Genomic DNA, 26,486 nt, shown 5'->3' with positions numbered 1-26,486 from the left:
TGTTTCAACAGCCTCTTTAACTTTGAAGACATGCAGGAAGTGACGCAGCACTTCTCAGTTTTGCATGTTGATGCTCCGGGACAGCAGGAGAACGCTCCCATATTCCCTACAGGGTAAAACACACACACACACACACACACACACACACACACACACACACACACACACACACACACAGCATGCTCTGTTGGGTATTAACACACACACAGGTGCCGTTTTCCATGGTGTAACACTCACCAGTGTTTTCTTGTGGCTGATCTGTTGTTAACACAAAACTGTCCCCATTGAACAGCTGCTGTTGTGAGGCTGTGTTTTTAAATCAAGAAAACTACCTCGGAGGATTGTGAGGACTCTGTTTAGTGTCAGAGCTGACGTTAGTCATTGACTTGATTTTTATTTTGAAATCAGAAAATGCATCAGATTTGTTTGAATCCAGAATATCAGAGATATTAAGTTAAGTGTAAGTTTTATGTCGTTACTGTGCAATAAAACCTTCTGGAGTTCAAATCTTAGTCTAAACCTCAAAGACTTTATGCAAAAATAGATTCTGCAAAGAATAGAAAAAGACTATATTTAATAAAAACAGTTATAATGTTGCAACAACATACTTCAGGAATGCTTGCTGCTTTTTTTAAAAACCCGTATTTAACCTGAAGTGTCCTGATATTTGCAGCATTTTGACTTGTTAGCAGAAACAGGAGCTGTCAGAGAAACCTGCACCAGCTTAGGAAGAACACGCTTCCTTTACACACAGTTACAGTGGTCGGTTACATTAGTAAGTGTCACGTTAACACTGGACCCTAAATCTATGCAGAGCTATTGTGTAGATTATGCTTCTTCACAATCTTCTAATTTTCCACTCAGATTTGTAAATAATAAAGCAGAGAGACAGACGGTGTCAGACGGTGATTGTTCCCACCTTCAGCTGTGCAGTAGCAGCTTCTGCTGGTGTGTGGAAACACAGCTCGGACAATCCACCCACAGCGGCTGTACACTGTGACAGCAGAAGCAGTTTGTTGTTATGAATACGATTACATCTGATAAGAATGATTTTCACAGCACTGGATATTATGATCGCTGCACTGCTTTAACTGTCCACTGGTTGCAGTTAAAGCAGGTTTGGATGGGGCAGGATGCTGAGCCACGTTCCTGATGCATCCATCAGTGTGTGCCGTGGTTTGTTTTTTTCCTCTCTCTCTCTCTCACTTTTTTCCGCTTCACTCAGCACGTGAGCCTTGTGCTTTGCGCTGGGCAGAGGGGGGAGGGGCGGTAGTTACACTCAGTAGCACAGGAACAGAGCGGGAGGGAGAGAGAGCAGGGACAACAACGTCACATTAGAAAGGTAATCATCCACAACTATTTACAGCTGTGGATGATAAAGGATTCAGAAAGTTTATTCATGCAGGTCCATATGACAGAGAATATGTCTTCTTTTTGTTTTCATATTTTAATTTATATTTAATTGTGTTGTGGTTTGCAGTGTTTTGTGTTGTTTCACTTTAAATTTGTTTAAAAGGAAAAAGCTGAAAATTTAAATAGTTAAAAGTTAAAATGTAAATAGTTGGTTTTTGTATTATATGATTTATTCGAATAAATAAAAGTATATTTACGGTGGCCCCTACATACAAAACACGTACAAAACACAACAGAAGTGCTCCAGGATGCTAGGGGGCAGTGTTGAGCTTTTGTTACCTGGTGGCTACACAAGCCAAGAAGTACCAACGACCAGATTTGTTGTGTGGTAGTAACAGGTAAATGAACTTTTTTTAAATTATTTGAATAAATATGAGTGCTTGTGTATAAATACACAAACAATACACACATGCTTTCAGTTGTGTAATTTAAGTGATCTAGTAGCTCTGCTTTGAAGTTCAGTTAACGCTAGAAATGTGTTTTGGAGTTTTGTTTATAAATAAACATATATAAACAAAACCAAGTTGTTTTTTTTACATTAGTAATTCCTTTTGTGCATAATTTTATATTGTTGCTGATAATAAATTAATTAAAGCAACAAAACAACCTGAAGACAACCTTCCATCTTTTGGAAGTAAAATGACACACAGACCGCCTACGATGGTCTCTGTCTTGACAAAATAATAACCCACTCAACTATTCTCCAGGCGTCAGTTATTTATAGAAGTCAGTGGCAGTGCTGTCTTCTTTACAAGCTTCTCCCCGAGGTTCCCCGTCTCTCAAAAGTTCTGCTCTACACAAACGAAGACTATCTGACACTGACACACATCTGTGTGTCAGATGTGAGTTACTCCATCCCCGAGTGGGTCCTCTGAAGTGATGTAAACATGACTGTGTGTGTAGGTACCAGTATCCCAGCATGGATGAGCTGGCTGAGATGCTGCCATCTGTCATGACCCAGCTTCAGTAAGTCTGCCGTCTTCTGTTCAGTCAAGTGCATGATGGGTAATTTTCAGACAGACAGCATACCCTAATGTGTATCTGTGTGACATCATCAGCATAAAGAGCGTGATTGGTATCGGCGTTGGAGCCGGAGCATACGTCCTCACCAAACTGGCAGTAAGTAGCAAACAGGGAGGGACAGGAGGGTCGCTGGTTTTCAGTCTTGATGATGATGATGATGAAGATGATGTAACTGATGACGGTTGTTGTCGTGTTTCAGCTGAATGAGCCCAGTTTGGTGGAGGGTTTAGTTCTGATTAACGTTGACCCGTGTGCCAAGGGTTGGATCGACTGGGCTGCCTCCAAGGTAACACACGCACGCACACACACACAAACTCTGGATACCGACTCCAGCTGTCCTTAAACATCTGCAGGTGGAGAAATGTGGAGCCAGGATAAAATGAATACGTATGATTTGTTTTTTTTAAGTTTGCATCTTTTGAAAAAGAAGAAAGTAAACAAAGAGGAAGTTTGTTAATTTTATTGAACTAAAAGTCAACTTCAGATACTTTCTTATCAGTAATGGTTTGAAAGAAATGTTCTCACCACCACTTTTCCATGTGCATGCATGTAAAGCCAAAAGGAAGAGAGTGCAGTACTAAGACCCACACAGAAAAAAGTGAGAGGATGCAAAGCATGAAATCGAGAAGCTGCAGTGGAAGTGGCTTGCAGAGCCAGCAGCAACTGAAAGCAGGCTGAAGCAGCTAAAGTGGCACGTGCCATATAATATTTACCAAGAGGATGCACAGAAAACTGTCACCATGCTCAGTTTTGAGAAAATTATTATTGTTTTTTTGCCACAAAAAGTCTGTGTGATGTCCGAGCGGTAATTATTCGATGGATGCACAGTGAGAGGTTCAGCTGTGCTCAGGCAGCATCCTCGTCTAAACCGCAGAGAGCAGGTCGAGTGAGTGAGAATACGGAGCAGAAAGACACATCTGCAGGCGAGCTCTGAACGAGCTCAGGTCTGTCTGCAAGCTCCAGAGTTCAACTGTCCTTACAGTTAGTCACTGCGTGTGAACAGAGACGGCATCATTTAAACTGTCAGCCGAACACCAAGAATCAGTTTGTCTGTTCGTCTTTTGTCTCCTGCAGCTGAGCGGCTGGACAAGCAACCTGGTGGACATCATCATGGGGCATCACTTCAGCACTGTGAGGACAGCAGGCACTGCAGGCTCGTTCTGTATGACTCTAAGCTGTGGTTAACCACCACTGAAACCTGTGTGTGTGTGTTTAGGACGAGTTAACAGAGAACAAGGAAATAATCCAGACGTATCGACTCCACATCTCTCAGGATATACCACAGGACAACCTGGCCATGTTCTACAACAGCTACAGCAGGTAGGACACTGAACACTGTGGATGTGATGAATAAATGCAATTTATAAATGCGATTAATCCTCGCCTCAAATCGTCCTCCACAGCTGTCGGTTTATGTGGTGGAAACCTGGATGTTTCCTGCTTCAGAGCTCGATCTGAAGCTAAAGTGATGCTTCATTTTTCAGAAGCACCCTGACCCAAACACTGAGGTTGTTTGGACTAATTGCATCTTTCAGGGCAACAAAATGCTCCGTAATTATCTGAGAAACAGTGTTTAACAGAGAGCAGGCTGCAGAGCGCACACTGACAGCTTTGCTTTCAAGCCCCTGTAATCATCATCAGTGACAGCGGACGGGAGCTGGAAATAAGAGCTGTGCTGATCTTTAGGAAGAAGACGTGTGTTTTGACAGCTCAGGTGGCAGAACAGACATCCTCACATCACAGGTGTGAGCAAATCATTATTCACATCAAGTTTCAGTGCAGAGTGCTAACAGGCTGAAGGACCCTTCAGAAAGCTTCAGATTTTCATAGGTTTTATCGTTGCTTCGATCTGATCCGAGCTCCTTACAAAGAAAGAAAATCCCAGACTCACAGCTGCAGCTCACTGTGTCCACTTCACTGCCTTACTGTGTGTGTGTGTGTGTGTGTGTGTGTGTGTGTGTGTGTGTGGTGTGTGTGTGTGTGTGTGTGTGTGTGTTAGTCGCGCCGAGCTGCAGATGGAGCGTCCTGTCTCTGGTCTGAATGAGAACACAGCCACCACCGTCAGGTATGTCTTCGTCTTCTTTCACCTCGTTCAACATGTCTGACGGTCATGTGACTCGTTCCGTTATTCGGCGTGCTCGTTTCTCAGGTGTCCCACTCTGCTGGTCGTCGGGGACTCGTCGCCTGCCGTTGATGTCGTGGTGAGTGGCTGCCCTGTTTCCATGACAACAGCCAGTAAATGATGTCACATTCTAGTGAACACTGTCTGTGCGCTCTGCAGGTGGAGTGTAACTCCAGAATGAATCCCACCAAGACCACATTGCTCAAGGTACCGTCTCTACTCATCATTTTATTTATGAAACCTGATGTCACCTGGGGTGGGGGGGCTAGTTAGTTTGATTAGCTGCAGTCGTAAACTATGTGGATGCAACACATGTATCAGCGTACACATACCAAGTAAGGGACCCATAAAAACACCCGAATTTCACTCACTGCAGCTGAAACACAAACATCTTGGATGGTCTGAACTGCACAGCTAACCATATCAGTACTGTTATGTTAGGCTGCACAGTATTTATGTTTCTAATAGAGTCTCATATATCATAATAAATACCCTGCACCCTTTAAAACTCCCACCCTCCACAGATCTGGATTTTAAATTTTTGTCCTTCAGCTGTAAAAGGCTAAAAGGTCATCCGCTCACCCCGCTGGGTGGGCGGATGACACGGTTTGACTTTCTGAGTTTAGAATTTAACTTTTAATTGTTTGTCTTTGTTTCTATGAATTTATCGTGAAAGTGGGATTTTCATGGGGGTTAATTTAATCTTTCTTCCCATCATACTCCACCACCACTGATGAGGGATTATTGAAATGTGATCTGAATATCCAAAAATTAATCTGCTTAATAAATATTTCTCAGACTTGTTCAGACTGTGTAAAAGAGTCTCTGTATGTCTAAGGCTACGTTCACACTGCAGGCGAAAGCGCATCAAATCCGATTTTTTTGACCCTATGCGACCCATATCCGATCATACTATGACAGTGTGAACGGCACAAATCCGATATTTTCAAATCCGATCTGGGTCACTTTCGTATGTGGTGCTGAATCCGATACATATCCGATGTTTTAGAAAGCGACTGCTGTGTGAACGGTCAAGTCGCATTAAATCCGTCTTTTACATCACTGACACAAGACAGACGCCAATTATCAGCGCCAGAGAAGCGCCCGAGAAGACATCGTGAACGCTTCCTGGCCATCTGGTGAAACTGCTGGGAAGACAACGTTGGAGAAACGTGAACATTTTATTTGTTCTGTATAACCTGCAGATTCTGACAGAAATAAGCACCGCTCCTCTAAAACAGCAATAAGGATCATTATTAGGTTATTTACATCATTATGTAAATAACAAAATAACTTAAAGCAAAAATTGGGAAACATGAAGTCCGAAGTCTTTATATTAAGGCCATCAGTCAAACATACTGTTGCTCTGGGTCTAAACAGAGCGCGCTGTGTGTGACGTCTTCTTTTGCGCATGCGCCGCTTTGAGCGTTCACACTAGAGCGCGTTTGCTGTCGCATTTTATTTGTGGTGTGAACGAGCAGACAAAAAAATCGGATTTGATCAAAAAATCGGAGTTGAGCATTAAGACCTGCAGAGTGAACGTAGCCTTACAAACCTAGACTTTAATGTGCTTGTTAGTTTTGGTCATCGTAGCGTTTAAAGCAGGGGTCTCAAACTCCAGTCCTCGAGGGCCGCTGTCCTGAAACCTTTCCATGTGTCCCTGTTGCAACACACCTGAATACAATTAGTAGCTCATTAGCAAGAGTATAGAACTTGACTGCATGCTGAGGAGGCAATTCCTTCCTTTGATTCATTTTTGAGCTGCTGTTGCGTGAATGAATTTTCTGGGTTGCCTCCTCAGCATGCAGTCAAGTTCTATACTCTTGCTAATGAGCTACTAATTGTATTCAGGTGTGTTGCAACAGGGACACATGGAAAGGTTTCAGGACAGCGGCCCTCGAGGGCTGGAGTTTGAGACCCCTGGTTTAAAGGGTCGCTGTTTTATCCCCATGATGTTTTTTTGTGTCTCCACTAGATGGCAGACTGTGGAGGACTTCCTCAGGTGGTTCAGGTGAGCCTCAGCAACTCCCTGCTTGTTCCTTCTCCTCCACCATGTTGTAATAATAAGAAAATAATCCTGTTGTAATAAAGATTAGGACCAGGATTTGTCCTTCATATTTGAAGTTTTGAAACTTAATACAACTTTAATGTTTGTAGTTGTTAGCAATTGTGTCAAATTGAGGAAATTTGTGTTTTGTTTTTCACCAGCCTGGAAAACTAGCCGAGGCCTTCAAGTACTTTGTGCAGGGGATGGGTTACAGTGAGTACCATTTCATGACTCCCCTTAATACTAAATGAAAAGCGTCTAACAGTTTGTTAAGTATGATCTCAGCTTTGGTTTATGGTTTGCACATTGCCCGAGAGTTGTGCACTGTATTCAGTGTAAAAACATATGAATTCTACGAGCAGCTGGCCAGTGGTTCCTGCAGTTGCTGGCTGTCGCCAGGTGAAACTGGTCACAACGACGGTGCTGTACCAAAAATCTCTTTGTGATCACTTTGGTCACATGGCCACAGTCGCCTGTAGTTTACATGGAAGACGCCGACGCGTCTGTAAAGCAGTTCAGGAAAAAGTGACATCACCAGTAATGCAGAATGCTTGCTTTTAAAGTAAAGGTACACATTGAAACATATTAGCTGTTTTGCTGGGGCACAACTTTTACTTTGAAAGTGAGCCGTTTCCAGTTTGTGTTTTTCACTTTCATTACTACTTAGAGAGCAGTGAGCGAGTGTTTGCAGACAAACTACGGGCGACCTCAGCAGTCTGCTGGCAGCCGTAGCAGCACCACATTCCTCTTCACCATCAATTTGATGGCAGCACGTTTACAGGTCTTGGCTAGCTGCACACGCCCACAGTGGTTGTGCGTTACGTTTGTAGACATTTCCTCCTGCAGGACTAACGCAGCGTGGTGCCCTCACACTCGTGTCTTTGTCTGTTTGTCCATCTGTAGCTCAGCTTCACTAGATTTTCTGTGTAAGTAACAGTTTGCACAGCATGACCTGCCTTAGGATTTGTTGTAAACACACACACCTGATACGTGTGTGTGTGTGTGTGTGATATTAAACTACAGCATGTTGGTTTCTCACCCTGCCCTCCTTCCTCTCTGTTCCTGTTTCTCTCTGTTGTTCTTTTCCTCCAGTCCCTCATGTTGCTTTACACCACGTCAGCAGCCAATCAGGTATCAGGATTCCAACCAGAATCTGAACCCCTCTCGTCCTCTCCATCGTCCTCCCCCTCATATGTGTGTGCATGCTGTCGATCAGCTGATCACGCTGACGTTTTTCTTCCTTTGCAGTGAGCGACCAGCAGGCTGCGCTGCATGCCAGCACATCTCTCTGTTCACACTGTCGGCTCTCGGGCTCGACTCTGAGCTGCTGCTCGTGTCTGAAAGGCTGAAAACACTGTGACATGAGAAAGCTATGAGGCCGAGAACACACCTGTCCCACCGCAGGAATCCAACACTTCCTGTGAACTCTTCTGCTTTGTTTCCACTGCTGTACAAACCTCAGCACGTCAGAAACATGCTGCACAAAAGGAAGTACCTCTGAAAGTGTCACTTTTAACACAGTTTATCATAACACCGGAACACTCAGAGAAGAGAAAGAGCAGGACAATCATGACTCAGTCAGATGGATCTGTGTTCGCTTAAGTCGAAGTGAGTTTTCTCACATGAACGGAGGGCTGGAGAGTTGGTCAGGATGTGTTGCAGGTGATAGTCTGCACCTGAACCATTCGCGGGGCTTGTGTTTAGATGAGGGAGCGTGCAGAGGGAGCCCACACACTGGACCATTAGCTTCGAGTCGTGTCCTCCTGAAAAGTAGTCATCCGTCTGGACAATGAGAGCAGTGGGGTGAAAGCAGAACACGTGGACTTCCTGTTGTGCAGAAGGCCTGAGTGTCACAGCGGCTTCTCTTCGTCTGTGTGTAAAGTGAGCGTCACGCATGACAGGACAAAGCTTCAGTGTGAACAGACTGTCATCAGATTTGAATCCAGCGGCTCGGCTCACCGCGGACGATTCAAATCAGCCTCCGCTCATACATTCGCTGGCTCCGCCCTCTGTTACTCTGTCACTAACGCGTTTTCATCTGTGTCGCCCCCTCAGTGCCCACGGCGGGGATGACCCGGCTGGTTCGCTCCAGGACTCACTCGGCCTCCAGCGTGGGCTCCACAGACGGCGTCCGGAGCCGCAGCACCACCAACGAGGGCGCCAACTGCGCCGAGCCTGACAACACTGCAGTACACACCGTTGAAATGACTGCATAGGACTGTTCCCGTTTCCTCTGTGTACCTGCAGTTCTCTCGTCCAATCAGATCCTTCCTTTCTTTTAGTTGTAAATGTTTTTCCTGAAAATAGAAAGCCCTCAAAAGCTTCACTTCCAGCTGCCTGTTCTCTAAATTTGTTCCCTGTGAGTTTAGGGTTCGTTGAATGATGTCATAAACATTTCGGTGTTAGCTGCCGCCATGTTGGCTCCTTTTTCCTGCGCTCTGTAGGCGTTACTGCACACAGGTCAGTCGGTTTGTATGTATACACAGCTGTTGTGTTCCTTCACTGCTCCTTTCTCACTCCTGATTTCTTCTTTTAGTCATTACTCTTATATAATCAATATTTTGTTTATCTTTGCTGGTGGTGTTGGTTGATATGAAGCTCGTTTCTTAAATGAACCCTTCTTTGGTGCCCATTACAAAGTGGATGTGCTTCCGACCCAGATGTATTTTTGTAATCGCACTGACAGAAGATCTGTTTGACCTGGTTTAACGACAAAAACGGCATCGCGAGCTGCGGTTCCCTAAATGGTTCCCTCGGTGTTTGTGAGCGTGCACCATGAAGCCGGGTCCTTGTACAGCTCAGTAAACACATTAAAACATGAAGGTCAGTGGGACTGAACTTTGAGCTGGTTTCGTCCGATGCTGTTTTGCTGATGTTTAAACGGGATTTTCTTTATTCGTTTTCTGTGGCCGTACAATTTGTTTTGCCTGAGCTTCAAGTGTAAAAACAACTTAGAGATTTTTTTCCAGATAATTTAGCGAAACATCCTGAAGTCTGCCTGTTACCTCCACAGTCTCCTCTCTTTCCCGTCTCTGAAGCTCGGTTCATTCGGCCCGTCCACAGCATGCTCCTTGTAGAGTGTTGGCATGCAAACTGTGCCGTGGTGTCAGTGTAGTGAGTAATGAGATGTTGTTCAGCTGTAAACCTGCTGCTCTCCATCTGAAACAAACCAAACCTCAGATGAGGATTCTCTAGGCTGAAGCTGGCAGCAGGGGGCGCTGCTGCGTTTATTGTAAAAGGTTCAAAAGAAATGATTTCACTGGGTGAAAAACAGGAGACCCCATCCTGATAAAACCACAGCCAGGACACTCTACGCTATCTGAACACTTGATTTTATTTTCCAGGTAATCTCTCCTAGAATTTACCAAAAAGTTGCCATTCCCAAGACAGCCCGACGTGATGCGGGACAAGTTACCAGGAAATGGAGGTGGTCGTAGTTGCTGCAGAAATCTTGGAGCATTTCTTGGATTCTGGTTATTTGTAGGAATTGTTTTTTGGGAAAAAAATGTTAATGAAAACTTTCACCACAAGGTGGCGGTGTTTTACCAGAAAGCTGTGATGACTGTGAAAGAAACACTACTGTACAGATGTTAACGCTGATTCACGGCTCCATCTAGTGGATCAAAGTGGTATTACGTGATAGTACAGCTCAGCCTTGTTTCAGCATTGGCTGAGATCTCTGCAGTACGTAGATGTTGTAGACGTGAGATGGGAGCTGCTGTCAGTTTTCTCACTGCATAATAAAAGTGTCACACTTGGCAAAAGGCGTTTCTACTGGAAACAAACAGCTGATGTGTAAAAGAAACAGAATGAACCAGGGTTTTTTCACCCACTGAGAAGCTGCTTTTCTCCTACAGTTGACAGCAGGCTGTTTGGCTTTCTTGGAAATGTCCTGCAGCTTTCAAGGAACATTTTCTTGGAATGTGATGGAAAATACAGCCGAGGCCAAAGGGTGACCTTGGTCGTGGTAGTAGTGTTGCTGCCCCCTGCTGGACGATTCAGCAGGAAACGAACGCCAGTGTTTGTCAGCAGCTTTTCATGTCGACTCTTATGAAACATTCAGGTTTGGCGGGGACAGCAGGGTCGACCCATAAACTGTTCACTTCCTTTCTTCTCTATATTCTGACTGTGGTTCTGTCCTTGTTGTATTTATTACACTTATTTGTGTATTATTACTTTGGAAATTTCTACTGAAGCGTTGGTAGCGGTTCTGTTACAGAGAAGTTTGATTCACTGGATGTTCCACGATGTAAACACGGTTTGTAATGAAATAAAACTCGTTATCCAGAGACACGGTCGAGGCCGAGCGTCTCAGCTTTTCTTTAGTGGCTAAAAATACTCACATTCAGATTCTACTGGAAATAAATCAGCTGTTCAATGAAGCTGAGTGGCACGTCCATAGTGGGACGTGGTCCAGAATAGTCCCACAGCGAGAGAGATTCTGATTCAAGTAGGGGTCTTTTGTGGGCTTTCTATGTCCTCTGTGGTTCAATTACATTTTATTTAACAGCACCAAATCACAACAGTCACCTCAGGTGCTTTATATTGTAAGGTAGACCCTACAGGTTCAAATAAGTATCAGTGATCTCATGTTTACCTTCACAACAGTCTCACCTTTATTTTCTCAAAGATCTCAGACAAAACACTTCTGCTGGTCAGCAACAAATATTTTTAACAGCTTTTGAGGTTTGAATTTAAAACTTTTTTCACAGCTAAAAAAAACCCCAGAAAGCAGCAGAAGACAAAATCTGACCGATGAACATCTAATCCAATGATGCAGCTTTAAGTTTCTTTACATTATTTTGCAGGAATGCGTGATGTGCTGTTACAGTCTTGACTCTGTCAGCAGTGAACAAGTCTGATACTGATCGGGCAGCTTCGATGCGCTCGACGGGTCGCTGGGGTTTAGCTGGCAGCGGCGGGCGCTGTCTTGCTGCAGAGCCGTGCGAGCAGACCAGCCATCTGCAGCAGGGAGTTCACGCCTTCAGCTATCCGCATGTGGGTGTAGCCGATCTCCTGCAACAGAGAAACAATGAGATGGGACGAATCTGCGTGTAGAGTCGTTGTTAAAGGAACAGCTGAAACCTTTAGGAAGCGCGAAACTGCACGCCTGCTCGACTCAGACGGTCAGAAATGAGACAGAGTTTAAATGAAGTTACCTTTGAGTATAGCAACGGAAGAATCACACAGTCACAATACTCAGATTACCAACAGTTTTTACTTCAGTCACACATCTGACCTGGTAAAGTTGGTTTCTATTTTAATAACTTCAGATGTTTCCCACAAAAAATATAAAAGCAACTCAAAGTAGCCTGAAAGTACACCAAGAGTGTCCCAGTGAAATTAAAATGTACAAAGATCCGTGAGCTCTGAAGCCAAGACTTGCTTCAAGAAATTATTTAGAATAAAAAGTAAACAGGGATTTCTACAAAGCAGATTTCAACACTTGAGCTCCTCCAGCTCAGACTGAGCAGCAGCTTGAAGCTTAAAGCTGCTGCAGTGCTCGACCGAAACGACGCCATAAAGTGCTCACGGGTTTCTGCCTAGAGACGAGCTGATGAGTGGGACTGATGGATGCAGACGGTCGGTCATGGTGAAGCCGTTTCACTCCTCGATCTGTTCCCGTCCTCACCTCAGAACAGGACAACATAAATAAATCATGGAAGCTGGAATGAGTTTCCGGGGAAGGAGGTGGCTGTGGAGAGGAAAGTCTAGATATCTCAGCTCTGACATTTGCCCTCAGGAACACGATCCAGGTAAAAATCAGTGTTTGGGGGCCTGAGCTCAGAAAGTTCAGGAAAATTCCCACTACGAAAACATCCAGATCTGTAACAGCAGCGGGGAGGGTGTCTGTCAGCCTGTCCTGTGGTGCTACCAGAGCAGTCCATCAATGGTGTTCAGCACTTTGTTTAAGCTTTCCTTTAATCAGTAGCCATCAGTAGAACTGCTCCTCAGTTATTATTCATATTTCCTGAGCGCTCAGATGTACGCAAGTGGCCACCGTCCGCCCAAGGCAGCAACCCAGCAGACAGCAGCATTGTCCTTCCTGTTTCTCTGCGTGACAGGAAGCTGAAAAGGAAAGCAGATGACAGCTGCTCGAACCAGCACAGTTGACAGTAATTTAAATTTAGAAAACAAACAGCGGTACGTGAGCCCAGTGAGAGTAAACAGGCGTTCAACTGCTCTACCGGAGCACTGAGTAATCACATCCTGCATGGGCGTGGCTTAGCAGCCGCTGACTTATGCCTGGGTGCCGCTCACAGTCACAGTCTGACAAAGATTTGCATATTACAAGTCAGCCTTGCAAAGAGAAGCAGCTCTGAGTCCCGTCCCCTAGTTAACAGAAAACCTCCAGAGTGTGTGAACAGTGCTGACAGTCCCCCGCGGGTGACTCCTCCATCCATCCAGTCAGCAGGGGATTTCCCCGTCAGGTGACTCAGGAGGGAAATTCAGTCACATCTGGTGCTCTAACAGGGATCTTTGTACAGCAGTGTGAGACTTTACTTCCTGTTCTGTTGCGGAAGAAACCTTTGGTTGAAAGTTGGTTTCAGTTCATTGCCTACAGTGCTTAAAAATAAGAAATAAGCAGAAGCCTCAAGAACCTGAAACACAAACGTCAGAGGAGGAAGAAAAAGCAATGAGTGAGGCGTTTCCTCTGAGTGAGCGTGGGTAAACAGAAAAACATGACCTCACCGTCAGATGCACACTAATAAATCTGACCTCTGCTACTATTCTGAGCAAAGGGCTCAGGCCCTGATCACATGATCTCACAGACCCGCTGGGCACGTTTGCATGTAAAAGTTCTCAGATGTATGCTGATCCTCATCTGTGCAGGACCTTCCAGAATCTGGAGTTCCACTCTGAAGTTAACAAGGAGCTGGTGCAGTGAATTAGTAACTGACACGCGAGTACCTCGCAGAGTCCTGAGCAACCTGCTGACGCTCCACGATGAACGTGATGAAATAAAGGAACTCAACTGTAAAAGATTTCAGTGATTTAACGCGAGCGTTTAAGTGAAAGCTGAGTCAGAAGTTACACCAAAAGAGGGAGCGGCCACAGAAGGACGCGCTCAGGGTCAGCAGCAGCATCTGTTCCATGCGGCAGGATTTCACTGTATCCAAGTAACATTAGGGTTAACTCTCGGGTTTCTGTACTCCGAAGGTGGTTCACTTCCTAATGGGGTAAATCGCCATGGCAACTTATACTGCAGACCAACAGGTATGAAATTATCGTCTACTGACCAATCAATTCTCCAGAAAAAGACTGTCATCACTCCTGGACGATTCTCTGCTGGGAGAGCAGGAGCGTCTGAGGAATTTGTGTTTGCCTGATCACTAACAAATGTTTACTTCTTTTTTTCCTGTTCGCAGCACAATCAGACACTTTTCTGTTAGCATTAACATCTGAGGTTGTGTCCAAATTCATTGGCTGCATCCTCCTGAGGACCCGGCCTTCTCTGTCTACGTGGGCCGGGTCCTCAGAAGATCGGGTAGGCCGGAAGTAAACACATGTGAAATGGGACGGTCTCGCCTTCAGATTTGTGTCACCGCTGACTCGGTGGAGTTTAATGAACTCTGCAGTCTGCTCCTTGCTATCTAAAAATATAACAGGACACTGGCGTAAATTCTTGACTGTCTCGGTCAAGAATGTGGTGTATAAATGTAGTTCTACCTGCTCGCCCCCCGATGTCTCACACTTCTGTTTAATCAGTTTTCTGGTTGACGTTATTCAGCTGTGTGAAAACTAGAACTTTAATCTCAGCCAAACAGATTTACTCACGAATAAAACACTGAAAAAGTCAAACAGTAACATTTGTAGGTTGTCTAAGTGACTTATATATCAGAAAATCCATGTTCAACTATGACTATATATGACTTATATATCACGTTTAACCTGAGTAGCGAAAGACAGCGATGATCTGAACATGATGTGCCAGGAGTTGTGCCGTTCTCGGCGGCTCCAGAGACCCTCGAGCTCCCGACTAGCGATCGAGCTGGTGGGTAACAGACGACTCCGAAAACATCGAAGCACTTTTGCAAATATGCGATATCTTGATAAACCGAGCAGATATTTGATGTTTGCACAGCTACTTTCTCGCCTGAAAATATGTTAAAAGTTTATTTTGTGACCCAGAAAGAATAAGAGTAATTTTAATTTTAGTAGCAGCCGCCATTGTTGGAAACTGGAGTTTGGCTGGGCCGCGCTATGAATTCTGGGATATGGTAGGCCACGAAGGACACACCCGACCCATCCTTCAAATTCGGGGAAAAGGAGGACGCATTCGTCGGAGTCTACGAATTTGGACAGCCTTCGGCGCGTCGCTGTGACGTAATCGGTCTACGAATGCGGCCTCAGGAGGACGCAGCCCATGAATTTGGACACGCCCTGATACTAAAACAGAACAACTACACTCTCAACTCATATCTTGTACAAACACTATATTTGAATTCGGTTTATATATTTAATCTCAAAAGTGCATCATGCTGTGACGGGAATGTCCTTGAATTACTGTGGTGATGTATAAGTGTAGTTCTACACTGACTGCTTACCTGCTCTTCCCCGATGTTTGGTAAATGAGTCCAGATAACGACGCCTGCCTACGAACTCGCTTCTGAAAACACTAATGGCGGCGTACGAGTGAAGGGCTTTATTCATTTTTATAAACTGCTGATGCTGATATAATAATCTGCCTTCACAGAGCAGCTGCCATGTGCTGGGACCACCAGAGGTTTACAAGTTGTCACGATCAGCTGATTTTTTTCGGCGCCATTGATGAACTCACCTTGATGAACTCCAGCTTCAGGTACTCGGCCATCTGGTAGGTCTTACAGACCCTGAAGATGTTCCCGATGATGTCCACTGGAGAGTAGCCCAGCGCCCACAGCTGCTCCACGACTTTGTAGGCCTCGTCGATGTTCCCGTCCACGCAGTGTCCCAGCATGCTTTTCACCATCAGGGGGTGGGGCTCGTCGCACACCTTAAACACGTTCTCGCTGTTGATGTAGCCAAAGCCGGAGTGAGTGGACTGCAGGTTGTTCAGCGCCTGGAGAGAAAAGGCCAAAACAAGTTCAGAAAATCCATGTTCAACCTCTGGGATGAGCGCCTGACTAAGCTCCGCCCCTCACCTGTCTCATGTCTCCCTGCGCAGTGAAGATGATGGCTTCCAGTCCATCGTCGGACACTGAGAGGCGCTCTTTCTCCACCACTTCCTGCAGCCGGACGAGGATCTGGCCGTCGGTCAGTTTGGAGTAGCGCAGCACGGCGCAGCGGGACTGGATCGGCTCGATGATCTTATCGGAGGCGTTGCAGGCGAGAGCGAAGCGCGTCGTCTTCGAGTAGATCTCCATGATCCTCCTCAGTGCCTGCTGAGCTCCGTCTGTCATGCTGGGAGGATGGAAACGTCACAGAAACTGCTCTCAAATCAGCGTTCACGCCAGACTGACTATTTTACTGTCAAACAGCTTCGCCTACACCCCCACCTGCCCACCCACGGCCTGAGGTAACCCACGTCACTCAGGCCACTCACACACAGACTCTATACTCGCATCAAGTCCTTTGCACTACTTATGTTTTTCTCCTATTTGTTGTTTATTACTGCACAGCGTGGAGCACCCATCATTTTTTTGTACATGTACAATGACAATAAAGGGCTATTCTATTCTGTTCTATTTAATTCTATTCTTTACTGTCAAACAGCTGCTGCCGAGTCACATGTGATGGAGGGCAGGTACAACTGAGCAGGTTGTCCGGCTGCATCTACGCATCAGTTACACCATGACTGATGTAAACTTTTTATTTTCATTCACAGCTTATATTAAGTTCACTCTGATAAAATGTAAAAAAGCCTAAATTTTTGTATGTTTTTTATTTATCATTCAATTATTAGTGTTGATATTATTCAAATATGTTAAATTGTTGTTTGTGCAAAATGTATATTATGACACAGAAGGAGCCAGTCCCCACCGTTATGGGACGATATCGATTTAATGTTTTTGATATCTCGGCGGACTAAAACCGATTTGTCCTACAGCAGCCACCGTAGCCAGGAGCACACCCTAGACTTGGAGGGATGAGAAAAGAACTCAGTTGACTGCAATCTACTGACATCTAGTGGTGGGATTTTCCACCTCTGATGAAGTGTGTGATGTCAGTAAAGTTTTACTTGCTTGTCTTTTTCACTCTGCACAAACGGACTTTACGACCGAAGGACCTCGGCTGAGAGATTTGTTGGTTTTTTGTGCTTTTTTAGAGAACAGTTGACTTTCGCCGTTGTGTGCAATGCAGTGCTACTGAAGCTTGACTCGTTCTGTGGCTTTCGTGGGAGCGAAGCATGTTTTCTGGAGCTTTCACAAAGACGGGGACCAAGAGACAAAAGCTCAGTGTGAACATGAAGTACGAGGGCGCTGCCAGCAGATCTTTCTGCTGGCAGCGCCCTCGTACTTCATGTTACCTTGAAGTTTTAGCCGAAGTATTGGAATTTCCTTGTTTTTAAAAAGTCACTGCACGGCTTGCTTACCTGTCGGCTTCGTCCAGAATGATGATCTTGTGCCGTCCTTTGGGCAGTGTGACCTTCTGCTGAGCAAACATCTTGATCTTGTTCCTCACCACGTCGATGCCCCTGCAGATAAAAAGCTTACAGTCAACTCCCAGTCCACCAAACAACCAGAGGTCGTCCTGAGCGGCGCCTCACCTGTCGTTGGAGGCGTTCAGCTCCAGCACGGCGTCCTTCATCGAGGTTCCCAGCAGAGCGCGGGCCAAACACAAGATGCTGGTGGTCTTTCCAGTGCCGGGAGGACCTGAATAACAACATGCATGACTCAGCCAGGGTTTCCCAATTATCTGCCTGGTGGTAGGTGGTGATTATGCAGCACACATCTTTAATGACTTTAAAGCGTGAGAACACAATTCTTGTTTTTTTTTAAAATTGGATTTTTTTCTAATCCACACGGGTTCATATGTAGAAATATTCCCAGACTAATATTTGGTTAAATGTCCCTTAGCAAGCTGCACTTTGACCTGATCCTTTTAGTTGCCATCAACTAGCTTCTGTTATAACTGACTGGATATGTGACCGCTGTGGTGAATTGGTGAGTTTCCTGATACAGGCTTTATTAGCCTGTTGCACAGAAGAGTGACAGGAAAGCAGAAGGAGAGAGAGGGGAAGACGGGCAGCAAAGGGTTCGGATTCGAACCTGGGCCAGCCGTCCTCAGCCATACGGCATATGGTCACCTGCTCATCACTGTGAGCTACACTGGCGGCCCCACAACCAACTTTTAAGTGTAGTTCAAAATTCTCAGAGTTGCGATCAGACTTTTGGAAAGACTATTCCTTAATGTTATCCAAAACTACTTTTGATGTGTGTTTGGGATCACTGTCCTGTTGAAACGCACAACTGTGTCTTAGTTTCAACCATCTAATTGATTTGATTTGAGATCAAGCTGACTAATTGGGAGATTGTCATCCTCCTTCATCCTTTGTGGAATGTACCAGTACCACTGGCAGCAAAACAGTCCCAGAGCAGGATGCTGCCATTACTAACGGCTTGACAGTTGGTGCAGTGTTCTTGGATTTTCAAGCATCATATTAACTCCTACAAATATACCTCCTTTCATCGAGTCCAAACAGCTCAATCTTTGTCTCCTCTGACCATGAAACGCTTCTCCAGAAGGCATTTGGCTTGTTCATCTGGGCAGCTGCAAAGGTGTTGATTTTGGATTATGGGCTTCTTCCTTGGTCGTCTTAGTTCACGGAGATGCAAAACTGGCTTCACTGTGGACAGTGACACTGGTGGTCCAGCAGTTTCCAGCTCATGGCAGTGTTGTGCCACGACGAGTCCTGAGTTGTTCCAGAACATCCTAACAAATTTCCTTGCACCTGAGGGGAAAAGTTTAGGTTTTCCTCCAGACACATCTCCAACCTTACAACCTCGAAACTGCAGTTGTTTACAAATTACTAAAAGACAACTCTCCAACTTGTGAATTTACAGTTGTCCTTGTTAGAACTACACTGGGCTCTGAACATTCATAAATCCAATGAATGCATATATATTTTTAATTTTTACGTTTATTAAAGATGTTTGCTGTACAATCATTTCATCTTGGAAAAAGAAAAGGTCAAAGAAATGAAAACCCTGAATGACCCTGATAGTCATACCTCTGATGACTGGATGCACAGCTGTATTTGGGATCTAGTTTTTTAAGTTGTGTGTGACTGAGCTCAGTCAAAGAAAGCGTGATCTTGGTCTTTAAAGTAAACCGATGAGGAACATAACACCATGTGTCAGAGATCTGTAATGTTGCATTACATTTTGGTAAAATGATGGTCAAATGTCCACCATAAAGAAGTTGTGCTTCTCAACTCTGAAAATGTGCTCCCCCCCCCCTGCAGGTACAAAAGTCATTTAGGAGTTTCTCAGCAGGTAATCAAACTTTTTGGTAACTTAGTTCTTCCTCGAAGTAGCTGTACTGTTTCTTCTCCTCCGTACAGGCTTCCTGTAAATTAATCTCTAACCTAGCGGCGGCCTGGGGAGCACGTAACCCTTCCAACCCTGTGCATGAGAAGTCCTAACCGTGTAAAAGTCCTCACTGACCTGCGATGATTATGTTGGGGACGTTTCCCTCTCTGGCGAAGACCTCCAGCCTGCTCACCGTCTCCTCGTTTCCCACAATCTCGTTCAGCTTCAGCGGCCGGTATTTCTCCACCCACGGTAGCTCGTAAGCGCTCCCGGAGCCTTTAGACGAGGACTCTCCGGCCTCCGTGTCCGCCTTTTGTCCGCTTTCTGTGGGTTTCTGCTTACACTCAGTCTCCATCTCCACATCCATGATGTCTGTTTCTGCTCCCTGACAGCCCGCGAACGGAGGTTTCCCTCCCTGACAACAGCGCCACAGCAAACAAACTCCTCATTGGCTGAGTGTTTATGGGCGAAGGTCGTGATTGGCCAAGGAAAACCTCGCGATGTTTCACATTCACAACAGTATAAACGCGAGATGTTAATAAAAATGAATGATTTACTTTAAAAATGCAACGATTAGTCGATTATTTCAGAACAGAAACATACTGTTCACAACTTAAATAATCATTTTAGTAGCTTTAACTAAACATTTACTCATTCCTGCTCCTTTGTTATTGACATTTTAGGACCTTCTTGTCATGCTTGAAGTTTTTTTCCTTCTGTTTAAACAAAAATACATCAGCAATGCACATTTCTCACCGTTTTCTTGCTATTTTACATGAAGATTATTTACACGTTGTTTTCAGTGGCAGCACGTAGTTTTGAAATGGGTTGTATCCTTACACACAGGCACACTCATGCTCAGTATCAATTATTAGGTACACTGCAGTTTAAGTTGGTTCTAATGGGCCAAACGTGTTCCAGGAAAATTACACCAATACCACCACCATTATACCACCAGCAGAAGTCTGAACTGTTGACACAAGGCTGGATCCACGTTGTTTATCCCAAATCCTGAGCCAACCGTCTGAAAAACAAATCAAGGCTCAGAGCACGTAACATTTTTCAGTCTCAGTTTCGTGTTATTAGCTGACAGTATTGGTCTTCTGCTGCTGTAACTCATCTGCTTCAAGGTGTTGTGTATTCAGAGATGTTCTTTTACATGCCTCGGTCGTAACTGGTTGTAGGACTTGCTGCCTTCCTATCAGCTCTGACCTCTGGCCTCAACAACACATTTTATCCCAGAGAACTGCCGCTCACAGCCAAGATACAACACAGAACGGGACAAATTAAATCGATCTTCTCATTGAAATAATTTTCTTAATTTTTTGCTGTGTTCAATTTTAGTTTTATTAACTAAAAAAAATAAATTTATTTAAATGAATTCTTTACGTTTGCTGCTATTTGTTTATGATTCTCTCCATATAAATTTTTATAAAATATATTTTTTTCTTTTTTTAAATCTTTTCTTACTTATCTAAACGTAGTCTGTTTGTTTTATTTAATATTTTATTTTAATTTAATATTTTAGTTTTGGTGTTTTGCTTCCCCTGCTGGTGACTCCGGGGTAGTTCGCGCGTCTCCTGCCGGAATTCGTCATCGTCCGGGTCTGAGCCGTTTCCTACTTCCGCAAACAGAGGGCTGCGAGCTTCCCCGTTTATCGGCAGATCAATGCGGCGGCGGACTTCTGCTTCTCATTTCCTGGCTCTCTTTAACATTTCCGACACCTCTGACATTTATGAGTGATTGATCGGCGTCATGACGGCCAACAGCCGCTGCTCCGCCGCGGAGTCCCCGGGCCTGGAGACCCAGCGACGTGAGATCGAGTCTCTTCTACGGGAGTGCGAGCTCCGCGCTGGGGAGAGCTGGTGAGAGTCCGACCGCCTCTCCGCTCCACACATACACACACACACACACAGATAAACACGGTGACAGGGCTAACGATTATCTCCACACGGGTAACGCTGCTAAACGGTGATTAACCGCTTTAACTGTGGGGTGGAGCAGCTTTGGTGTGGCTGCTGGAGTTTTTCTGGGACGGTTTAACGGCTCAATGCTACGTGTTAGCCGTGTTAGCTTATGCTAAGCAGACAGACGTTGCTCTGACCTAGCATGCGCTGTTAACGTTAGCCTGTCGACCAGCTGTCTCCGGTGAGGCGTTCAGGGTCGCCTCGTATCCCCCGGATCGTGTTTTTATTTATCACCGAAGCCGAGCCGGTTTCAGTCCCAGTTTATTCTTCTCTGGGCGACCTCCTGCTCATTTAGGAGTTGGAATGCAGAGCAGGGCCGCCAGTAAATATTTTCAGTTTCATTTTCCAGTGAAGAAGGAAAGATTTAACACTCTGTTACGACTGAAAGTGAAATAGAAAAATATGATTGAAACATTATCAGCAGGAACGATATAAATCAGCTGATCAGTCAGCTCTTCATCAGACCGGCTTTTCAAAATAGTCTAATTAGTTCGTCAAATAGTGACAAACTATAATTTATTAACCTGTTTGTGGACTCTGAGTTTTCATCTGTCTGGTCTCATATATACCGATCTCTGTCCACTTACTCACAGTTAATATTTTGCCCTTTTAAAAGGAAAGAAAGTTCCAGTGAATTAGCTTTAACACCCAGGTGAGGTGAGGACACGAGGCAGGAGTCTTTGTGGACTGTGATGTTCACAGAAGACATTGTGATTTGAAAGACAGGTGGCTGAGCTTAAGGTGCTCAGATCTTCACAAGGAGTGAGCAGGATGGGCGGGAGTGGAAATGAGTACACAAGCTCAAAGTTAGAGAGGCATGGTTGCAATGGTTTGGACACGTGCAGAGGAGGGATAGTAGTCATACTGGACAAAGGATGGTGAAGACAGAGCTTCCAGGCAGGAGGAAAAGGGGAAGACCTCAGAGAAGATTGATAGATGTAGTGAAGCAGGACATACAGATGGCTGGTGTGACAGAGGAGGATGCTCAGAGGTGGGATGGGGTGGGCAGGAGGCAGATGATCTGCTGTGACGATCCCTTGTTAGGGGCCGACTCCACGGTGTAGTGGTTCAGACCGTTTGTGCACACAGCAGGAAACACAATTCCCTCTGGTGCCCACGAGGAGCAGCTGGAAGTAGCTTTATTTCTACGTTTTAGGCATTGAAAAGAACTTGGGTAGGCTATCATCACACATCCACGACAGTTTGTTTTTTCCTTGTTTGCTCGGTGAGATTAGATTTGACTGCACAAACAGGAGAAGCGTGCAAAGTCCACACCATGAAAACGTCTTGTTTCAGCCAAGTGAACTTAGCTGAGCAGAGAGTAAAAGCAGCGTTAAATGTTATTACTGCGTTTTTATTTTTCACCTTTTCTGGATGGATAACTCTTCAGAGTTATTTCAAACTTCAGCAGACACTGAAGGATTCAGCGCTGTGTGAGTGCAGCCTTTATTAAACCCGGCAAGTCTTTGAAAACACGTTTTTATTTCGAGTTGTTTCATTTGTAAAAAGCTTTCAGTGAAATATTGTTTTATTAAAACATTTAAAAGACGATGCCGGTCAGTGAGAATTCTGCTGCGATCACAGAAAGTACCTTTAAAGGGAAACTCTGTGTGTTTACGGGTGCAGCGAGCTGCTGATTAACTGAAATGCTGATTGACAACGGCTGCATCAGACATGCAACAGGAAATAAACAATAAAATCCAGGCGCTGGTTAGAACACGCCCCTCATCCCTTCACACTTGAAAAAACCCGACTTCAGGGTCTCAGAAGCAGAAGCACCGTGACTCTGCAGGTTTGTGGCGCTGCAGCGTCAGACGTCACCGGGATTTACTTTCTGTTCAATATTCAAATAAATCACAAAGCAGGCCAGCGGCTGCTCACAGGTTTACAGTGAGGCCATCCAGGCTGACAGTTTGATGCTTCTGCTCACATTTACACCTGCAGGAGATCAGCCACAGATGGAAAATTATTTATCCATACAAGAAAGTGCCAGCTACATTTTTTATGAAGCGTCAGCAGGCAAAGCGGTTTTCTGTCAAACAGGAATAAAAGAATAATGAGTCCTTAAAAGCAGAACAGCACAGAGGCCGAGCGCTGCAGTCTAACCTCTGAGGACTGATGCTGCGGTGGACTTTCATTCCAATCCAAACCATCAGATTTATTAACGCCTGCCACTGTGACGCTTCCTGCTCTGCTGCTTTGGTTTTAGCAGCTTTGGTTTCACATCTAATTTTGGAGCAGGTCGTGTCTCTGCTGCAGCTTCAAATATGACAGAAAGTCTCTGGTTTGATGAAAACAGGTTAGAAATGTGGGATCATGAAGTGGTGACTACGTTAAGCTCCGGCTTTTGCTTCTGGCCACAAAGAAAGCAGAAGAAATGCCAAACGTTAAGATCACCATGAATTTATTTTAGCAAAACATCCGATATTTGCTGCTTCTGGCGTCTCAGGAGCAGCGATGTCACACCAATGTGAACTGTTTACGGTGATTTATGTAATCTGTTCTTGATTTCACATTAGTGTGATTTCCCAGCCTGCTGCTTTTCTTTGGACTGTTCTTATAAAGAAAATCCACTAAAATAAAACCGTGACAGAGAAACAATGTCTCTGACACATCATCCTGTAACTTCATTTTTAGGCACAAATAATGAAAATAACGACTTATTCAAAGGTTTTGGTGCCTTCATCAGGATATTTTGGGGGTTTCCACATTTTGGTTGAAGAAAACAAATGATCAGCAGCCACTTTGTTTCTTTGTTTTGTTTATCAGGTATTAACTGATTATTTAAGTAATTCTTACTCCCGTTCCTGGCAGTAATCTCAGGTAAGACGTCGATTCATTCGTGTTCGGCTGATTCGTTAGCGGTAAAGTTTATGATGGAGGCAGCAGTGTTTTATGAATGTGTCTCAAAGAGCAGTGTAAGAATGTGTGTGTGTGTGTTGTAGGTATGTGGTAGATCGCCGCTGGTTTGACCAATGGAAGGAGTTTGTGGAGACTGGAGATCAGAACTCGACGTCTTTCCCGGGTCAGATCGACAACGCGGAGCTGTTCGAGGGTCAGTTACGCTTCGTTTGCTTCAGCGAGACACAAAACGATTTGTTTCCTTGAGCGAAGTGTCGTGTCCTGCTTTCAGATCTGGACTCGTACCACCTGAAGGATCGTCTGGTGGAGGACGAGGACTTTGTGCTGGTGCCGGCAGAGGCGTGGCACAAGCTGCTGTCTTGGTACGGCATGGTGGACGATCAGCCGCCGCTAGAACGCAAGGTAACGTCACCACGTGCCGCGCGGTACCCTGAGTCCAGAATGAGAGCGGAGAGTTTTTGTTGGTGAGGTTTGAAACACATAACAATGAAAAACCTCCCCTGATGTAAATCTGGCTGCTTCTCGCCTTCAAGGCGTCTCCTCGCACAGCTCTGCGCTGCTTGTAGTCTGGCTGCTGCATTTACATCACTGGAATCCCTGTTTTGCATCTCTTTCTCACTGAGCGCCGCCGTCAGACTGAGGATCAGTGCTGACCCCCGAGGGCGGAGCAGCAGGGCAGGAACGTCACCGTGATCGTCACTCTCTCTGTTTCTCGTCCTCCGACTGTCAACGAGTTTTCCTGTAATCTCGTGAGAAAGGACGAGTCTTTTAAGCAAAACTAGTATGAGCTTGTCACTGATATGACGGGTGGAATAAAATGAAATGATACAGAAACAAGAGGGCGAATGAAAACGTTGACTTTTTTATTAAGCGGCCGGGATAACAGACTCGTGACATGCTCTCTTCTCCTGGTGAAGTTTGCGCATCGTTTTCATGTAACTTCCACGTAAATTCAGATATTTTAAATCATGATGGTCCCGATCCGTCCTTAGGCAAACATTTGTCTGCACGCCATCACCGTCTTTGTTCGCTACGTGACAGATCTGGCAAATTTGTCTGTTGACTGAAATAAAACTTCACGATGAAGACTCGTGTTTCTGATGAGAAGCAGCAGCAGCAGCCAGAGCTGCACGAGGAGGCGAGGAACAGCAGCGAGCAGAGAGCTTTATGGGCAGAGCCGTGAACTTTTACCAGAATGAGTCTGCTGGCAGCCACGCTGTGGTGAGCCGACCCTCAACTGGTGACAGGAGGAAAGTCCCCGCAAAGTAAATCATTCGCTTGTGTGAAGCATTGGTTTAATGTTGGATCAAAGGGTAGGAAGCAATATTAGTAATGGTTATGGCTCAGACAGGTTAGTGTAGTGACAACTGTGTGTGTCTGTGTGTGTGTGTGTCAGGTGGTGGACCTGCCCAGCACTCTGAAGGTGGAGGTTTACCCCATCGAGATCTTCCTCTGCCTCCACAGCAACATGGAGAACGCCGTCACCACAAAGTTCAGCCGAACCGACAGCATACGTGAGTCCGTCTGTAGCTTTGTGTGTCGGCGAGGTTAATGCTAACGAGAGGAGAGGTTCACGTTTAATCGGCCTTTTCTCTCCCTAAAGACAAAAATGCTTCGTAGTTTAGTTACTTTCCCAGACTTTCTAAAGCACACTCGTCCAAACCTGCCGGCTGCCGGTGCATCCATGTCATCCAGGTGACTGCATGTGGCAGATTACATGCACAGGAGCGGCTTCACACCGCGTGACGCAACAGAAACACAAACAAAGGCGGCAGACAGAGTTTGGAAACGAGTGAATAACCGCCTGGTAACAATGAGCCGATAAAGCTCAGGCTACCCAACCTGTTCTCAACCAACTAGCTGTGAAGGGGAGCTGCTGTCAGTTCATTCAGAGGTTACCTGTTTAGGTAAGGAGAAGGCGGGACCTGCTTTACATGTGAGCTCATTTTCTTTTTATGAATCAGATTCAGTTTTAGAGCAACTTTGACAGCAGCAGCTGTGAAGCTGTGTGATAAATACATATATACAGTGATAAAGAGGTCACTGCTTAGTTACTTATTACTGAGGAAAACTGAAGCCTGTGAAAGGTCGTCTCTCTACAAACGAATAACTCAGAAAGATTTAAAGACTAAACCTGATGACATTCACTCATGAAACTTCACCTGAGGACAGATTCCTCCGTCTCCACATACAAAGTCACGCTGCGCTGCAGTTTGTTGGGTCGCAGCATTAATTAAAGGAAGTTTAACTTCCGCGGCGTTGCAGAGTTCTCGCATCAGTTTCAGTGCTGTGGTCTCTCTGTTTCACGAGCAGGAAGGGGGCGGTTCATCACGAGCGTCGTGTTAACACGTGTTCGTCTTTATGTTAACAGGAAGCTGATGTCAGGGGCAGAATATGTTCCCCTGAGGGTTCGCGAACAGCTGTTTCAAACACGGTGCTTCGTGTGTGTGTGTGTGTGTGTGTGTGTGTGTGTGTGTGTGTGTGTGTGTGTGTGTGTGTGTATGTGTAGACTCGATCCAGAGGACGATGTGTCAGGCCTTCTCGGTACCTCCGGGCTCAGAGTGCCGCCTGTGGATGAAGAGTTCGGACAGCAGCTG

General features: G+C 45.3%; 3 protein-coding genes across 5 annotated transcripts in view; 2 read left to right on the top strand and 1 right to left on the bottom strand.

Annotated features, from left to right (window-relative positions):
- The first annotated feature begins 6 nt into the window (after positions 1-6).
- On the top strand, positions 7-10,898 carry LOC102210967 (protein NDRG3-like). 3 transcript variants are annotated; one of them, XM_005748192.2, is made up of 13 exons: positions 7-113; positions 2,317-2,379; positions 2,472-2,532; positions 2,636-2,722; positions 3,511-3,567; positions 3,653-3,756; positions 4,436-4,501; positions 4,586-4,637; positions 4,718-4,765; positions 6,534-6,569; positions 6,767-6,818; positions 7,698-7,736; positions 8,661-10,898. In XM_005748192.2, exons 1-13 carry the CDS (start codon positions 31-33, stop codon positions 8,819-8,821), a joined length of 909 nt encoding a protein of 302 aa, XP_005748249.1. In that variant the 5' UTR covers positions 7-30; the 3' UTR covers positions 8,822-10,898. The 3 variants fall into 3 exon arrangements, with proteins under 3 accessions (XP_005748249.1, XP_013770145.1, XP_005748250.1); XM_013914691.1 differs by lacking the exon at positions 8,661-10,898 and adding an exon at positions 7,854-8,032; XM_005748193.2 differs by lacking the exon at positions 7,698-7,736.
- A 299-nt stretch (positions 10,899-11,197) lies between these two features.
- rfc2 (replication factor C (activator 1) 2) lies at positions 11,198-19,512 on the bottom strand. The gene is made up of 6 exons (XM_005748190.1): positions 19,196-19,512; positions 17,296-17,401; positions 17,122-17,223; positions 15,731-15,989; positions 15,388-15,648; positions 11,198-11,621 (listed from the first exon to the last, which is right to left on the bottom strand). The coding sequence occupies exons 1-6, from the start codon at positions 19,425-19,427 to the stop codon at positions 11,511-11,513; spliced, it is 1,071 nt and encodes a 356-aa protein (XP_005748247.1). The 5' UTR covers positions 19,428-19,512; the 3' UTR covers positions 11,198-11,510.
- A 1,104-nt stretch (positions 19,513-20,616) lies between these two features.
- usp11 (ubiquitin specific peptidase 11) overlaps positions 20,617-26,486 on the top strand; it is a 16,447-nt gene continuing 10,577 nt past the window's right edge. The window contains exons 1-5 of the mRNA XM_005748227.2: positions 20,617-20,925; positions 23,973-24,082; positions 24,161-24,291; positions 25,286-25,403; positions 26,399-26,479. Of these exons, the coding sequence (XP_005748284.1) occupies positions 20,816-20,925; positions 23,973-24,082; positions 24,161-24,291; positions 25,286-25,403; positions 26,399-26,479 (550 nt within the window). The 5' untranslated portion in view covers positions 20,617-20,815. The remainder of the gene's footprint in view (positions 20,926-23,972; positions 24,083-24,160; positions 24,292-25,285; positions 25,404-26,398; positions 26,480-26,486) is intronic.

The sequence above is a fragment of the Pundamilia nyererei genome, unplaced genomic scaffold (assembly GCF_000239375.1).
Source record: "Pundamilia nyererei isolate P.nyererei 1_Seehausen unplaced genomic scaffold, PunNye1.0 scaffold00216, whole genome shotgun sequence".
In the NCBI taxonomy this organism is placed as follows: domain Eukaryota; kingdom Metazoa; phylum Chordata; class Actinopteri; order Cichliformes; family Cichlidae; genus Pundamilia; species Pundamilia nyererei.
The sequence above is the reverse complement of the archived record's forward strand: the minus strand, read 5'-3'. Positions and strand labels throughout refer to the sequence as shown.